The following is a 16,185-nucleotide window of genomic DNA, read 5'->3' on the forward strand; positions in this document are numbered from 1 at the left end:
GGGTTAATTGAATTAAATCCTTTGCGAAGACTTCTTCAGAAAAAAGGACCTTTCCATATAGAAAAAGAAAGTATGAACCATATAGAAAAAGAAAGTATGAAAGTATAGATTACTATGTGCCGATTGAACCAATGACTATTAATGATTCCATATTGAATCAATTCCATACCAGCTCCAAACTAGAGGAAAGTTATGGTAAAACTTCGTTTAAAACGATGTGGTAGAAATCAACGTGCGACTTGAAGGACATGACCAGTTGTGGATTCTTACATCCACCATTTTATAAAGGAATGAAGGTGCTCTTGGCTCGAGATCATGAAGTACTTAAGAATTTTGATTTACACAAGGATGCTTCCAAATTTCTCCAAGGAGAAAAAATAGTTGCCGGACATTCGCTTCCACTAAAATATTGTCTTTTAGTGCCTTATCCAACACCGACATAGGAATCCCGGAGATGGGTTTTTTCTTAATAAGAAAATTTTATAAGGCTTAGGACAATGTTGTCAGGATAGTTTTAGACGACTCACAAGGAATGGTCTTCTTTGTTCAAGCAAATATACCACCAACATATATCAGAAATCGTGTATGCATGTTGTATTTTGCATAAAATTTGTAAAGGAAAGCAAGATAATGCAAACGAGTTTTTAAAGTTTATAGATAATGATCTTACTCTCCCTAGTTGTGATAAACAAACTACAATTTAAATATAATTATGATAAATGTGATTTATGTGATATCATATTTAATATAAAAAATATGGATGTTGTTAAATAGTTTGAAATAATTTTATTTCGATGATAACATATGTTAGAGAATATCTCGGTGAACTTCACAAGTTTTGGTATGTCAAGCTTGTCATCAATTTTAGTTTATCAACACAATGTCTTGATTTATAGTCTACAAAAGTTAGTTTCCAACTAAAAATTGAGCATCGTAGTTGAGTATCACAATTCACCAACAGACCTTGAAAACTAAAGACGAGGTCAACGTAAACTTCATCAATAAAGGTATGTGAAGATTGACTATCCTATGATATTATCTACCATTATATCTATTGAGACATGTCGTATGTGTTAGAGCACTACTCTGTCGAACTCACAACTTTTACTATCTTAATCTTGTTATCAATGTTAGATGCACAAAACTATATATCTCGATTTCTAGTCTACTAAAGCCAAGTCTCGGACTAGATTTAGAGGTTCGTAGTTGAGTATCATATATCACTGAATAACCCTCGAAGATTGAAGATCAAACGAAGACATTTGGAGAACTTCATCAACAAGAGGTATGTGAAGACTGTACTGTTCTATTTACTCATATTAATTACCATTCTATCTATATGAGACTATGTCGTATGACTTCTAGTAGATTTAATATTGTGAAGAATAAATTTCGAGTCAAGCTTGTCTTGTTAAACATCTCGAAATATGATTCAAGCAATGAATGTTCATAGGTTTAACAATCTTAGTTCGAAGCAATTTATTATTCAAGAACTATTTTTTGTGTCACATTGATCAATTGAAAATTACCCAAGCAATGATATTTTATATCTATGCAATTTGGGAATTGTTTCAAAACATCAAAGTATAGCTTCAAGAACTTAGTGAAATCTGGACTCAGGGTAGGTACACGTACCTAGTACGCATACCATGTATATATGAGGTTACAGAATATAGCTAGGTATGAGTTCGTGAATACCTAGTACGTATACTAGGTTCTTGAATCGTGAATGGGTGCATACCTAGTACGCATAGTATAAATTGTCTGAGTTCGTGATTTTCCAAACGATATGCATACATAGTACACGTGTTGTCGTCCTGAAATCATGAACTGGTCATCGGTACGCATACCGTTTCGCATACCTACCCAATACAAACCATGCAGATACTTACAGACTAATTTTCCAAATATGTTTAGCATTGTTATGACTCCCGAAAACACTCTAAGACATCATTGATCACCAAAAAACTTTGTGTTGTGCATCATGATTCAACTCTTAGTTTTTTATATGAATACAATATTGCTTGTAATTTCAAAGGAATATTTGCCAAAACTGTCATTAAACACGGTTTTGGTACCCGTACTGTAGTGTATATTTTTCAATGTGATTTCAATACAAACTTCTTACATACTTACATGAACTCCTAACAAGAGTTTCATATAAATAAAGAAAGTATTTACTTGAATCTCAAGTTATCTTAGCTTGAATTCTAATCAACCCTCAGTCTTGAGAGTTTTTAAGTAGAGAGACTCGAACAACTGAGGAATTCAATCCCTGACACTTCTATGTCCTAGTTGTTTGCCAGAGTTGTCCTTTATTGACTTACGTTTCTTATGAGAAACATAATTAGGTCTACAAATTATCTTCACTTAGGGATTCGTGAACTTATGTCCAACTATATTTACCTTGAGAGTTCGTGTATCCTAATCTTGTTCATTTTGTTATCGGGATTTTAGTAATCTCTTTTAGGAATAGATATAAATCACAAAAAGAAAAAAAATCGTCTCAGAATTTGTGATTCCTCGAGATAAATATATTAAAACTCTTCTTAATTGATCAGTTAGTTTTTCTTGAGAGGTGGTTAATAATCCAGGCCTCTGATCTAAGTGAGTGAAAGTGTTCCGGATTTGTGAGGTTTGTTAGCTTTGTTTATAGCAAAAATATTTCCAAGCCTTGATCTATTCAATTTAAAGGAAAATCAAATATGATTATCTATTAGAGGCAGATTGGTATCAAAAGCCTTCATTTAATAAGCCTAACACAACTCTTAGGTTGTAAATGAGGGCAACTAAGGGAATCAGTTGCGTAGAGCCTTGAGGTTCAAGAGACGTAAGGAACACGACTGCATCTAACTTTCTCGGAGGGTGAATTTGGTCTCAACTACATTTTATTCTGAATTCTGGTAGTAAGCTAGTGTATGAAGAGACTTAATATAGTTCAGTGTTCAAATATAGACGAGGTCCCGGGGTTTTTATCCAGTCGTAGTTTTCCTCGTTCAAAAGATTCTTGTATGTGTGTATTTTTTACCTTTCCACATATTTTGATTGTTAAAAGTACTACACAGTTTCATACTCCCATCAAAACAAAAAAGTTGGTGATGTACTTGGTACGCTTTCCTATTCAGTATGACTTTCGTGTAATGATGGACATTGAAACAAGAATGCAAGCTATAACGAGAGTCATGTTAGTTCTTAAAGTTCACAATCTGTCTTACCAGTTCACGAACTTGAACTTATAAATATAAAGACTTGCTTAAATAATTTTAATTAACTAGCATACAAAAATTGATTTGCTCAGTTTGTGAACTAGTCGATTTTGTGATAGTGTTTGTACTATTTTAATTCAATAGTACACGAACTGATTCATAAAATTTATAAACTGGCTGATTTTGAGTATTTCATGTGCACCTTTTTGTTTTCAAGTACACAAATTGTTTTGACAGTTTGCAAACTTTCCAAATTTAAAAGGCTCTTGAGTTACGAGACAACTTTGAGTTCACAAATTGTTATAACAGTTAACGAACTGATTTGGTCTTGTGATAACTTAATATTTTTGGTTCCAGAACTACTTGTCCATGGCTCTCTAACAAACCGCTTGGTGCATTATATATGCCTATGGTTGCACACATCTTCTTTGAGATTGAAGGAAAACTTCTCATATGCTTATATAAACAATCTACATGCAGAACTTTAGCTTAGTTTTTTACAAAGAAATTCCTAAACTTGGAGCTAGTTCAAGAACCTAGCTTTGTTTGTAAGTTACCAAGCCTTGTTCATCAATATAAATAGAGGACTCTATGCACACTAGAATCTTAATCCTGAGACTTCTATGTGCTAGTTGTGGCAAGATTCATCCTCTAAAACCTAGGTTTCCTCTGGTGAAACTGTATTAGGTTACAACTTTGAAAGACTTTACTAACGGATTCTTGAATCCCAATCCGACTATCTTTTACCTGATAGTTCTTATTATTCGGGTCTTATACAGATTGATTGTTATAGTTTCTAAACTGTATCAGGAACAAGATAGATAAAAATCACAAAATACTCTTCGTCTCGGACTTTTTGATTTCATAAGATAGACATCAAAATCACTTCTGGTTTATTCATTTAAATTTTTCTTGTGAGATAGGAATCTCTATATTTTTTTGAAGAAAATATAAGTTTGTCATAATATTGAGTATTCTTGATATCTTCTTTCTCTAAAGACCCCTCATAAACATATAGATTTCCATATATTGATTGAATATCTTTCTGAAAGAAATCAAATAAAATTTCTGTTAAAGGCATAAAAGTCCAGAAATCTTCACTTAGTTAAAACAACTCTAGGCCTGTAAAGGTCGTGTCATCTAGAAGAATCGTGTTGTAGTATGGTATCGTGAGATCCAAGAGACAAAAAATAGCACCATTCAAGATGAATTTACTCGTACAGTCGATCTGGTCTTAGTTACATTCCATCATGAAGTCTGATAGTAGGATAATGTCTGTAGCAGCTTAATACGATTTTGTGTTCAAATTTGGACGAGGTCCCGGGTTTTTTCTAAACGTTCAGTTTTTCTTATTAACAAAACTTCTTGTGTCTCGTGTTTTTCCTTTTCCATAAATATTCTATCTTTATAATAGGAATAACACAAGTAATATGTATTCAATCTAGGTAGTTTAAGTACTTATTCATTGTGATCATAGAATTTATATATTTAAAGAAAGATAACAAGTTTCGTACATGGGAAAATTTGGGATCCTGTTGATCTGGATACGACTAGATTGATCTTGGACATTGATTTGTGATATCTTCCAATAAGTCTTCTACACAATCAAGTTCACCGACTTTTTTGTCGAGACATATTGACTATGGAAGAGATAAGAGAAAAATCTATACACATAATTGTTCAAGAATTTTTAATTAGATCTACTTGCAATGTATTAAGTTTTGTCCATACATGCTGCCGAACTAAAAATTTGGTGGTGTACTTGGTACCCTCTCCTTTTCAGATATGATTTACGGCTAGCCCGCCAACTCATTAATTTTCTAGCCATAAAAAGTTTTTCCCAACCGTAAACGAAAAAGTTGGTGGTGTTCTTAGTACCCTATTAGGGTGAATACTTCAGTTCTTAATTGTTTCTCAGGATTTCAATCGTATAATACCATATATGGGGTATGCATGCTACTGAAGAGCAATGTCAGACTCGTTGTACCGATTTGTGGTATCTAATGCATCGATTCGATGTACTTACGTAGACATCACAAATCAATGGAGGACTACTACCAAGTTCTTCCAAATAAGTCAAACCCACTAAATTATGCAAGTGCAAGTCAGAACCATTCTACCCCATAAATTGTACAAGAAACTCAAGTACCACAACACCAACTAATTAGCACTCAAGCACCACGACAAGGATTTCGATCATGGATTACGCCACCACCTTAAGGATTTTATCGTGTGCAACCACCACAACAGCCTAAATACCTGATATTCCTACTTATCAAGGTTATGAAGCTGAACCTGATGCTTCATCTCGATAAGGTCACACGTACTTATTAGCCAGTGAAATTTTTAAGAATTTTTCTAAATATGATTTCCTTGCATGTAATTTATTTCCAATTAATGAAAACTATTTAAAATGAAAAAAAAATCTACATTTTATTTAATTTTAATAGATACTTTTAATAAAGTGAAACATGTATAATTAAAACTAATTAAAACTATTAAAATTGTGCAATCTACACCTTCGTTGAGATGCAGGTGGCAGACCAACTTCGAATAAAAAAGGGTTGAATTCCTTCATTCCCTTGGCCTTAAGGATGTTGAATAACCTTCCTATGAGGTTTCGGTTGAATTGCACCATGGAGATAGTGTTTGAGATTATAATACATAAGCTCTACAAATAGATAAATTTTCTTATGAAGTATACTTAGGAGCATGAATTCTGGGTTGAGCCACCTTTTAGGAAATTGGTGTAAGGTTACAAAAGAAAAAAAACTGAGATTAAAAGGGATTTTTATGGATTTATTGGTGTAGAAAAGGTGTAAATAAAATTGAGGTTTATGCAGGAGTTAAAATACAAGTTGTTGGTAGCTTAATTATTGTTGGTCGATAAAATTGGATCGATAACGACATAATTCTACTGCGATAGAATCTTTGACGCACTTTGCAAACCAACAAATTTCTTAATTTTACAAGTGATTTTAGTTGTTTGGCAAGTCCATATATATAGTGGAGTGAAATTGGCAAAATTTTCAACTCCGTAGGACTTTCCTTAACAAGAGTTAAGGTTGCACACACATGAAAACGACAACCCTGCCAATAATCTTTTATTTTATTTTTGACATAAAATCGAAATTAAAGATGAAAGGTTGATATCAAACACAATAAAAACCAACAACTACAAAATAATATAATTTGTTGGTGAAAAAGAACAATAATCTAAATCGCAATAAACATCAAGTAATAAAAGATGATGAGGAGCTTGCCTCGTATTTCATAAATTTAATAGACAATAAAGGTTTATAAATTATTCCCTGTTGTATCAGATTTCAAAACCGAATAAGCAAAGACAAAAAAAGCATGAAAAAAATAAAATGAATACCGAACTAGCTAAGAAATCATGGCTAGTTTGGGGCCTATAGGTTTTGTTTGAGATTTATAATTGAAAGACAAAAAAGGGTCATCGGGATGTAAAATCAAAACCCCTTATCCTGTTATTTCCTTAATGAAATATGTCTCTGATTAATTAGTGTTAATTCGGTGATTAATTAATTTTTAATCTTGTTTTAACCTAGAATTCAACTAATGTTAATTTATCCGCGCCCTTCGATATAAAGGACAACATAATCCAATACAGAACAAAGATTAGGTATTAATAAGGTAGACTTTGATGGACATCACCAGTAGTCATACTATCCTAGTATAAACTATATGTTGTTTCCGAAAGAGCCACCACACTCGGATATAAGACAATGAATTCCATTCTTCTTTCATATAAGGAGATAGGTGAAAATTGACCGTCGAGAAGCACTCTTTCGAGCAACTTTTTTTTATCTTCAATTGTTTCTCGACGATTGAATTGAATTCTTTATGAGAAAGTGCCTGCCAGAAAGAATTCGTCAAAACATGATTTTATTTTTATTTTTTTGAAAAAATATCAATCCAGAGCCGGTGGATGTTTGTGCGCTCATAGACCGATGGATCACAATCGGTTAATAAAATCCACCACAAGAGCCGATTGTAAAAAAAAAAAAAATGCTGATCTTTTACCTGAAAATATGTCCAAAATCGGTGGATATAATTCCCCTCGTACACAGGTTGTAAAAAACTAAAATTCAAGAGTTTTTTTGTAACTTTTTTTTTTGCAGAATCGGCTTACATAAATGCCCCTATCCATCGATTGTAAATCTGGGCAGTTCTTCTACTGTTTTGCTCATAACTTCTTCATTTGATGTCAGAATTACTTCATTCTTTTTGCGTTTAACTCGTATTTTCATGGTCTATAGTATAGATATAAAAACTTATGGGTTTGTGCAAAATTTCAAATATGGTTAATGAATCAGTTAATATAGGCATTACCGTATACCGATTGTTGATGTTCATCAAACACGAAAAACATCGAATCCAGAATCGATTTATACATGTGCGCCATATCCACCGATTTCAGGCGATATTCTTTGTGTTTGATGAATATCAACAACAATCGATATACATTAATGCATATAACAACCGATTGCAGTTGATTTTCGAAAAAAGAACGATGAGGAAATTTCAGTGTTTCTTACTTAAAGCATTGACGAATTTCTCTTCAAATGAATGAATTAAAGGGATTTAACTCAATCACTTGAATTGTTTGTTGCCGAAAATATTGTTTGAAAAACAAAATAAAAAATAAAAATTGAATTGTTAATTAGGATCAGGTTTCATTTTTTGATTATCATGGTTTGCTTGCAGTTTTTAGTTGAAGACTGTTAATCAAAATGATTTAGGTTTTTATATAATTAAAATTATTAAGTTTAGTATAGAGGATAATTTAATATTTTAGCATAATTTAGACAACCCGTATCCTCTTCCGCCGGGGGAAGAGATTGATAACCTAATTTAAATTGGGGTCATAAATATTAAGTAGGGGCCATGACATTTTATTTGCACCCCAAAATTTTCAGGGGCGTATTAATCCGATCGTGAATATACTGTTTTACCCTTAGTTAATATTCTTTTTTTTCCAATTAACGACTCTTCATAGACATTAATGACAGTTTAGAGTCGTCACTGAAAAAATTCTAATACCACGACGACTCTAAACTGTCGTACATTTCCGCCATTAACGACGAAGATAACGACTCTTCTTAGAAACTATCGACTGTCTGTAACGACACTTCTAAAACAGTAATGACTGTTTACAGTCGTCATATACATAATCAAAACAATAACGTCTCTTTCAAAGGGTCATTAGGGAATTGATTATATTTATGACGACTCAAAACTGTCGTACATTTCCGCCATTAATGAATCTTCGACAGTTTAGAGTCGTCACTGAAACAGTTGAAACATTAACGACCGTTTAGGGTCGTCACTGAACTTTTTTTATATACATGACGACTTTTCATAAGATCTGGGCAAAAAAAAAAAAAAATTCAGTCGAAAAATTGCAGACAAAAAATCTGAAAAAAAAACAAGAATTAAACTCTAATTAAATAAGATTATCACTAATTATTTAGGGGCATTTCAACCATTTAGAATTTTTTTTATAAAGGATGACCCAAATTAGGATGCGGTGACCTTTTTTGTCCTCTAGTACAGGGCACCATTTAATTTTGATGGCCCCAATTAAACCAGGATTGATAAGCCTGGGACTAGCAATGTAAGAAATATGAGAGAAAACTGACAAGGTGCCACAAAAAGTGCACCCAGGAAGATCTTCCAGTATACATTTACGCAAATTCATAGGCCATCAGAGAGTACCTCAAAAGAGTTGATTAAAAAAATTAGAAATATATGAATTCAACAATTAAATTTCTTTGGGCAAACAATGGTTATCCATTATGGAAAACATGAGGCAATCTTTCCTCGACATCAAAATTTTTAACCAAAAATAAAAACGAAATTGACATCACAAAGTAGACAAACTCAGGATTTCAACTGGTAAGGATTTTCTTAGAGGCCGTTGGGAAATTCAGCAGCATCTCACTGAGTTTCGCCATCTGGCTTTACCTGAGCATAGTGATACTCATCATGTCAGTAAAAAGGTTAGTTAAATAACTGTATAATAAAACTGTTTTTAACTTTATTTCCCACTTTATAATACGTGTCAAAGAAAGAAAAGGGGTCACCAGCCGCAAAGGATAAACTCTCTAGAGTGCGACTTGTTGACGAGTAATTGTCGAAGATGAAGATGCAAGACTTGGAGCATGCAGTTAACTTCACTGTTGCTTTCATAATTCCAGCACTCAAATTTTAAAATAAAATAAGTTTAGGCAAAGAAATCTGCTGATAGGGGGGACACGGGATGATATCTCTGTTAAATTTTCAGATCAACAGTTGGAGATTATCAAATTGAACACTTGGGACAAAATGATGACTACGTTTTTTTCGCTTTCACTTTGCACACTAAATTTTTGAGGATTTGGTGAACCACATCCTCACATAATTCCTTTGCAGACAGAATCAGCAAAAGAAAAGTACTGCAAACTAAAAAGAACGGGAGACACCATAAGGGGCTTGTATCATTTAGATGTTGTCCGATTTAATGAATCCGATAAGCAACTCTTTGGCCTCCATTAAGTTCACAACTTTGAGAAGTTCCATCCTAGATCCATCAAGAAGCACATTAGAACAGTGATACTAGATGCCTTCTTAATCCAATGAATTCTCTCTGGCCCTGAACTACCAGCTTTTCGAAAGTATTTACCCTAAGACTGTGCAATTTCCAACCCCCGGATCCATCAAGAAGCACCTGAGAAAAGTGACCCGGAATTAGAACATCTGAGATACATGTAAATATGTAACCATCAATGAACTTTCACAGGGCAAAAACATAGAACAAAAACAAGCATAAGCCAGAAGGTTGATTTCCATTTTCATTATTCATTATCTATTAACTTGCAACAAAATTTAGGCAAGCTCACCTGACTCAAAATTTCCACAATATTCTGATATTTTTAGATGCACTTGGAAATGTCAGCAGCATCTCCCTGAATTTCTTCATCCGTTTCTCCCTTACTTTCCTCATCCTTTTCTCACTTAGTGAGTCTTGTTCAGTTGAATAACAGGCAAGTACCAGTTTCTCCAAGACCGTCGCATGTTTTAACAGAAACTCTATAAACTTCAGTTCATTAACACATCCATGAAGACCTTTAATCTCGACAAACTTCAGCTGAGATATTATGCATGGCAAAGACAACCCTGCATCCAAGTAATCTCCCATATTTTCTGGATTAATATTTACCTAGACAGTAACCAGATTTTATAATAGAAGAACAAACCAACTTGATATCTAAAAAGAAGAAAGACACACAATAGATGACGAATTATACATTTAGAGTGGTTGGTGAATACCTCGTCACAGAATGGATACACTGGAGGCTTGTCATAATTTAGCTGGACATTGAACAATACTCAAAATTAAGAAAAAGGCACTAATTTTGAATCAAGCTGAAAAATAAGTTGTTCGAATAACATGACAAAATGAAACCAATGACAGTGAGTTAGGTTAAAACCTCTGATATCTTCAGGGAAAGAGATTCCAAATTGGGGGAGATCTTTAGTATGTATAATACTGAATGCAGGCAGTCCCTTGACAGGTAGGTCTGGAGCTCCAAGTGTTGTAGATTATAACATTCAAGCGGTTGAGCGTCTAATATATAATGTGCTCCACCTAACGCCTTGGTGCACATACAAGCAAATAAGTAGACATCATTTTTGATATATATTAATTTGTAATATGATCACCAATGCCTCAATAAGTTACATAACAAGCATCCTTACCCACCAATCACAAATAAACATAGCAAAGGCCTATCACTATCGGATAAGAGCAAGATATTGGCTCATTTCTTGCCAATTTGGATGTCTACAGTATGAGTTTGATTCAAATTAGACAACCTCCTCTAATGTTTTATTGCACGGCACTGAAGGGGGTTTAACATGCAAGCTACCAGCAGTAGCAACCACGCAAGCTACCAGCAGTAGCAACCACATAGGATAGGGGTTATAAGGAGCTGGTGATGTTTTCCTAAGGCATCAGTTTTCAGAGGGAGGGCACACTGGAGCCCCCAACTTTCTCAGGTTAATGGGTGGCACCTCTAATGCGATGTAGAGAGTGATTTGTTTTCCCGGTTCTTACATTGCTTGAACCGAGGAATATCAATGATCTATTTAGCTTGATTAAATTCTACTATATGAACTTATATAACTTCACCATATTTCACATACATATGCAGAAAAATCTCTACGAAATCTGTCCTAGGTGTGCATAATGTGCTCAGACATCATGGAGCAAGAATATAACCAAAATGAGTCTAAAATAGTAAAATGAAGATTAGTAAACACAGCAGCTGCTGACCCCTTAAATACAGATTCACTTTTTTTTTGCTGGAAAAAAAAAGTTTAGAGTCCATACCTTAAGGAAAGAATGGTTAAACTTTAAGACTTTTACACTATGAATCCCTCTCAAAAATCCCATTGCATGTTGGGCATAGGCTTCTTTCTTCTCTGGACGAATGTCGTAACTTCCTACCACTTTATCTTCTCGTCTAACCCGTATCTCAATATCAGCGGTGACTAGAGATGACATACATTGTGGACTGAACTTTGTTGACAAGTAACTACTGAAAATGAAGGATGCAAGACTTGGAGCATGCAGCTTGACCCCACTATCGCTTTCATCATTCTGACAATCGAATACAAAATACTTGAGTTTAGGCAGAGAAATGTTGAGCTTCGTGTTATGAAATCCATGATGCCCCATTTCCATGATCAGCGATTCTAGAGAAGGAAGACTTGAAAAGAACCTATTCGTTAGGTTTACATCACCACGAAATGATATATGTTCAAGTCTCAGATGCAATAATTCAAGTCGAGGAAAACTCATATCAAGAGGTAGTCTAATCCTGTTTTCGCAGTTATCCTCATCCCAACCAGTCAACTGCAGCTCCATCTTTGTCAATGATTCACAAGTACATAGACAAGGAGGAATCTCAAAACCATCTTCAACTTTGGCCTTTATATATAGCTCTTTAACTTTATGTTTGACAGCAATTTCAATCCATTTGTATATAGTACTCACAGATGTATGTAAACTAAAACAATCAAAACGAATCACTGGTATATCAGAGTCGTCGTGAAGACGGAATACTCTATCCACAAAATCAATAAATGCACCACTAGGTCTTTCATCAAGACTATCTTCATCGTTTGATTCAGAACAATGACAACTCTCACAGAAATTTAGCACAGGCAGAGATTTCCAAATAGATCGCCATCTTTTAGACAAAACACTAAACTTAGCTGCATCTTCCGTATAAATGAAAGATAGGATGTGATAAATTATGGAATCAGGTAAATTGCTGATCCTATCTTCTTCAGAAGAAGAAAAACCTGAGTTTCTTTTTTTCATTTTGAATTATTGAACTAACGCAAATCGGATTCAACAAATTTCACTCAAACCTGATGATATAAACCTTATAATCTTTCCTCAAGGAGATTAAATCAAGAGAAAATCAACCTAACAAGAATCATAGACAAGTAGTCTCTAAATTTAACCTAGATATGATATCATGATAACAAATTTGAAATCTCAAGCTGATGAGAATATCAGTAGAGAGAAAGAATGAGAATACCTGAGATGAGATCGAAAAACTGGATTCGTTATTGATAGTCACGAAGAATGAAAACTGGATTTGAAGGAAATTGAAATTTGAATTTTGTGTTTGTATTTTGGGGACCAAGGGAATTCTATATTTTCACTGAGCTGGGATTTCTTATGGCACATACAAGGGGCAACTCTTGTGGTAATGTTCAGATAAAAGAAAAATTCCCAAGTCTGGAGGGGCAAACTCGTTAGATGGACGTGTGACACTGGAATGGTTGCCCGGATAGCATGAGAGACGAGGCTCGAGTCTGAAGAATTTATTGGGTTTGTTGTGGACCTTGTGGTCTATTTCTCAAAGATCCACTTGTTTCTTGCTCTCTAGATTTCTCAAAGAAGTGTAGGGGGCTTAGCAAAATGTTTTATACACTTTACAAATAAAACCAGACTATTATTTTGAAACGGAGACCAAATCAGCCAACCAGCAATGCTGTCTTTTATCGCAGAACTAAATTGACCTCCAATTCTAAGATTCAGCAGTAATGCGAAAAGGCTACCCTAATTCATATGCTGTGAACGAATAAGTGGCCGAAAGTCCATAAATGGGGACTAGTATCCATATAAAAGTTCGTAACTTATTTGTACCTGCCATTGTCTTCTCCAGGGGAAGAACTCCACTGAGCTTCTACTTGGAGCAAATGTTGAAATGAATTTGTATCGAATGTATAGCTATACTTGTAGTTGCACGAAATCCTACAACTACACCTTTAATGAAATCTAAAGAACAACTCAAGTGTTCATCATAAAATTCATAATAACATTCATTAGATCTTCAATTTGAATACAAAATTATGGGAAAACTCTATCTTGGAGAACAAACAATCTTTCTCTCTCCTAAATTTCTTGTCTAAGTTTTTCAAAAAGATCCCTCCTATATAAGATCGCTCGGTCCCTTATATAGGGGTTTACATAGAGGATGACAGCTAATAAATCCTTTATTTTCGGATCTGGTGTGCATCATTAACGCGCGCTTACACTGACTCTTCTCGCACACACTCTATAACATCGCACGATCTTCACACTTTACTCGTGATTAAGCTGACGTCACCCAATGCGTCATTCTGAATAAATTGTACGCGATTGCCTTCGCTCGGTCTTGATAACCATTATTTCGCATACATCATTAGTGAGCCGTATTTTGTATCTACAATACTCACGCATCCTTTAGCCAGCAAATGAGATACTGCGCACATGCATCAACATATGCTATAATTAGCGCGCAAGTGAGAAACTGCATATCAACATATGTCATCACCTACGTACCAAACCATTAAAGCGAAAGAACACCAAAATTAAAAAGTATATAAGAATTTTATTAGCAAAAAGAATTCGATAAATTTGAAAACAGAATTTCTACACTAGTTATTATACTTTTGATAGCACTCAATAAAAAAAATAACTGGAGAGGCCAAGCAACAAATCTGGTTTTTCTTTTCTGTATTAATGAAATTGTGTGCCTCTCATTTTCAGGAGTAGAAAGTTAGGTGTAATCCCCTGCTCCTTTACGCCAAACCTGAACGACTTGAACTGGTCCCATTCTGACCGTCTTCCTAAGTATTTCTCTAATCAACTTAATTATTTATACTTCTACCACCACCCTAAAAGCAGTCACAGTATTGCTTCACCTCAGCTCACATGCACTTGAGATCATCTGATACCACCACCCTACAAGCAGTCACAGTATTGCTTCACCTCAGCTCACATGCACTTGAGATCATCTGATACGTCTGGAGAAAAAAGTACTAGAGAAGAAAATACCTTCTGGCAGCACCAGACATGGCTATGAACATTGATAGAATTGAAGAAGGAGATCTCACCGAAGAAGACAATCATAACCAAGAGGAGGAATCTTCAAAGATCAAGTCTCAGAAGCTAATGAAATGGGGATTACTCTTATTACTAAGCTGCATATGTAGTTTCATTGGTGTCACTGGAGGACCTTTACTACTTAGACTCTACTTCTTACATGGTGGTAGCAGAAAATGGTTATCTAGTTGGTTACAAATGGCTGGGTTCCCTATACTAATCATCCCACTCACAATCCTTTATGCTAAACGCGATCGAAGTCTACCTAATATCGAGTTCTTTGCTTCTCGGAAGCTTTTGTTCTATGCTTCTCTGATAGGTCTAGTTCAAGGGATAGACAATTTTATGTATTGTTATGGTTTATCGTTCCTTCCTGTAACTACATCATCTCTCCTTGTTACTACTCAACTCGCTTCCACATCCTTTATTTCATTTCTTTGGGTTAAGCAGAAGTTCACTCCCTACACGATAAACGCGATTGTAGTTATAACAATGGATTCGATACTACTCGGTATACGGAGGGCTGGTGATCGTCCTCCTGGTGTTACGAATTCGCAGTACTTGCTAGGTTTCTTTATAAGTATAGCTGCTGCTGCAATTTTAGGGTTCATTCTAGTGAGCACGCAAGTTGCTTATGCCAAGGCCAATCAAGGCATGACCTATACTATTGTGTTGCAGTTTCAAGTTTGTTTGGCCTTCTTTGCTACACTCATTTGCACAATTGGGAGCCTCATAAACAAGGATTTCTCAGTAAGAAACTCCTTCTCCATACTTGCTTTTACATGTTGTACGATTTTTAACTGATATGTTCTAATCCATAGGAAATGCAACGAGAAGCGAGCGACTTTGACTTGGGAGCAAAAACGTACTACTTAGTGTTAGCTTCAAACATGGTAGTTTGGCAACTAATGTTCATTGGGAGAGTTGGGATTATATTTTGCACGTCCTCTCTCTTTGCAGGAGTCATGAGCGCGAGTTTGCTTCCTATCTCACAGATTGCAGCTGTGATAACATTCCACGAAAATTTCACTGGAGAAAAAGGGATGGCCTTGGCTTTAGCCCTTTGGGGCTTCACTTCTTACTTCTATGGTTCCTACAGGAACTCAAGAAGGCAAAGTCCGAAACCCCATGAAGCAACTGAAAGAGATACGCAACCCACAAAATAAGTATCTCCAAATGAATGTAACTATGTTGTGATTCTGTGATACAGTGTTTTGAACCACACTTCATTTGTACTCGGAATTTACTTCAAGCCTGAAATCTTGGAATCCTTACCTGAGATGAAAAAAAGAAGTAAAAAGAAAAAATGAAAAATGTTCACATGAAAAAGAAATCACAAAAAATATCCCGGCCGATCACTTCAAATCTCTATCCTTTATTTTGACATCTTGAAGAGAAGAATAAGGATAGGGATAATACTTAACTCAACTCCCATCATACTTGACTAGATATCAGTACTTTCAGGATAGTAATATATATAGCGAAAGTAACAAAATATCGTAACGAAGTAGGACTCTTCATTTCAGT

At 34.8% G+C, this 16,185-nt stretch overlaps 2 protein-coding genes across 3 annotated transcripts; one reads left to right on the forward strand and one right to left on the reverse strand.

The window, feature by feature from the left end:
• Nucleotides 1-9,294: 9,294 nt before the first annotated feature.
• Nucleotides 9,295-13,056, reverse strand: LOC113303731 (F-box/LRR-repeat protein At4g14103-like). 2 transcript variants are annotated; one of them, XM_026552791.1, is made up of 5 exons: nucleotides 11,605-13,056; nucleotides 10,703-10,867; nucleotides 10,542-10,583; nucleotides 10,112-10,431; nucleotides 9,295-9,939 (listed from the first exon to the last, which is right to left on the reverse strand). In XM_026552791.1, exons 1-4 carry the CDS (start codon nucleotides 12,598-12,600, stop codon nucleotides 10,117-10,119), a joined length of 1,518 nt encoding a protein of 505 aa, XP_026408576.1. In that variant the 5' UTR covers nucleotides 12,601-13,056; the 3' UTR covers nucleotides 9,295-9,939; nucleotides 10,112-10,116. The 2 variants fall into 2 exon arrangements, with proteins under 2 accessions (XP_026408576.1, XP_026408578.1); XM_026552793.1 differs by lacking the exon at nucleotides 9,295-9,939 and having other exon boundaries at nucleotides 10,238-10,388.
• A 2,080-nt stretch (nucleotides 13,057-15,136) lies between these two features.
• Nucleotides 15,137-15,905, forward strand: LOC113306903 (purine permease 3-like). Its single transcript, XM_026555820.1, has 2 exons — nucleotides 15,137-15,408; nucleotides 15,480-15,905. The coding sequence occupies exons 1-2, from the start codon at nucleotides 15,151-15,153 to the stop codon at nucleotides 15,822-15,824; spliced, it is 603 nt and encodes a 200-aa protein (XP_026411605.1). The 5' UTR covers nucleotides 15,137-15,150; the 3' UTR covers nucleotides 15,825-15,905.
• The last annotated feature ends 280 nt before the right edge of the window (nucleotides 15,906-16,185 follow it).

This window comes from Papaver somniferum, chromosome 8, assembly GCF_003573695.1.
Source record: "Papaver somniferum cultivar HN1 chromosome 8, ASM357369v1, whole genome shotgun sequence".
In the NCBI taxonomy this organism is placed as follows: domain Eukaryota; kingdom Viridiplantae; phylum Streptophyta; class Magnoliopsida; order Ranunculales; family Papaveraceae; genus Papaver; species Papaver somniferum.